The sequence below is a fragment of the Brassica oleracea genome, chromosome C9, assembly GCF_000695525.1.
Source record: "Brassica oleracea var. oleracea cultivar TO1000 chromosome C9, BOL, whole genome shotgun sequence".
Taxonomy (NCBI): domain Eukaryota; kingdom Viridiplantae; phylum Streptophyta; class Magnoliopsida; order Brassicales; family Brassicaceae; genus Brassica; species Brassica oleracea.
The window spans coordinates 37,244,508-37,245,435 of NC_027756.1; the positions used below are offsets into that span (position 1 = coordinate 37,244,508).

Here is a 928-nt window from a genome sequence, read left to right on the forward strand (position 1 = left end):
CTCTTAATCTCATTCTCTTTAGTCTCTTAAACACTTAAACACTCTCATCAATCTTTGTTCTTAAATCACTTAGAACAAGCTCTCATCTTTCTCCATTGGAGTTTATACACACACACATACAGCCAGAGTAGAGATCTCTTTAAAAATCACAGGAATGGCCTGGATTGAGTGTATCCAGGGGGTTCTAAGTATAGCGTGGTAGGGGGCCTTCGCGCTTACAACGGCAAACTTGACAGTTTGAGTGACTCCACATGCGCGTACCGGAAGGCGAATTGTTCCCCGTATTGTCTCGGAGGATCCGTTGAAGCCGGTTAATGTTCTGGAGGACGGTTTTATATCGTCGAGATCGACTCCCATCTTCTGCAGAGTTCCTCGGAAGATGGGGTCGACGGAGCTTCCTGTATCAACGAGGACCTTGGTGACGTCGTACTCCCCAATTCCAAGGACGACAAAAGGAGGGTCGTTGTGGGGTACGTGAATCCCCTCAGCGTCATCCGGCAAAAAAGTTATCAGAGGGTGACTTGGCGGCCTAGTCGGCCACCTCTGCGAAGTCGCAACCTGTCGACGGTAATCCTTGACGGAGCGAACAGAGTTGCCGCAAGGAGGAGAACCGCCCATGATGACATTTAGTTGCTGTCGCATTTTTACTTGCTTGGAGTCTAAGAAGGCGCGTAAATCGGTTGGTACGCTGCTGTCGTTTTTTTACGACGGAGTGTCGTTGCTTGACTTCTTAGTTTGCTCCAAACGCCTTCAGAGGTCAGTAGATTTCGAACAATTGAGACGGATGCGGAGATCGCATGCTCCTGCGTTGAGTTTATCTCAAAGGTCACAGTTTGAGCGCTCTTTGGGATCAGGTTCACATGTTGAGATACGCCGGGACTTTCGTGCATCCAACTTTGTTCGGAGATCATTGTGCGTGGAGCTGTTG

General features: G+C 48.9%; 1 protein-coding gene across 1 annotated transcript; it reads right to left on the minus strand.

Moving 5' to 3' along the window:
* Positions 1-102: 102 nt before the first annotated feature.
* Positions 103-642, minus strand: LOC106314923. The gene has a single exon (XM_013752720.1). The coding sequence runs from the start codon at positions 640-642 to the stop codon at positions 103-105; it is 540 nt and encodes a 179-aa protein (XP_013608174.1).
* Positions 643-928: the final 286 nt, after the last annotated feature.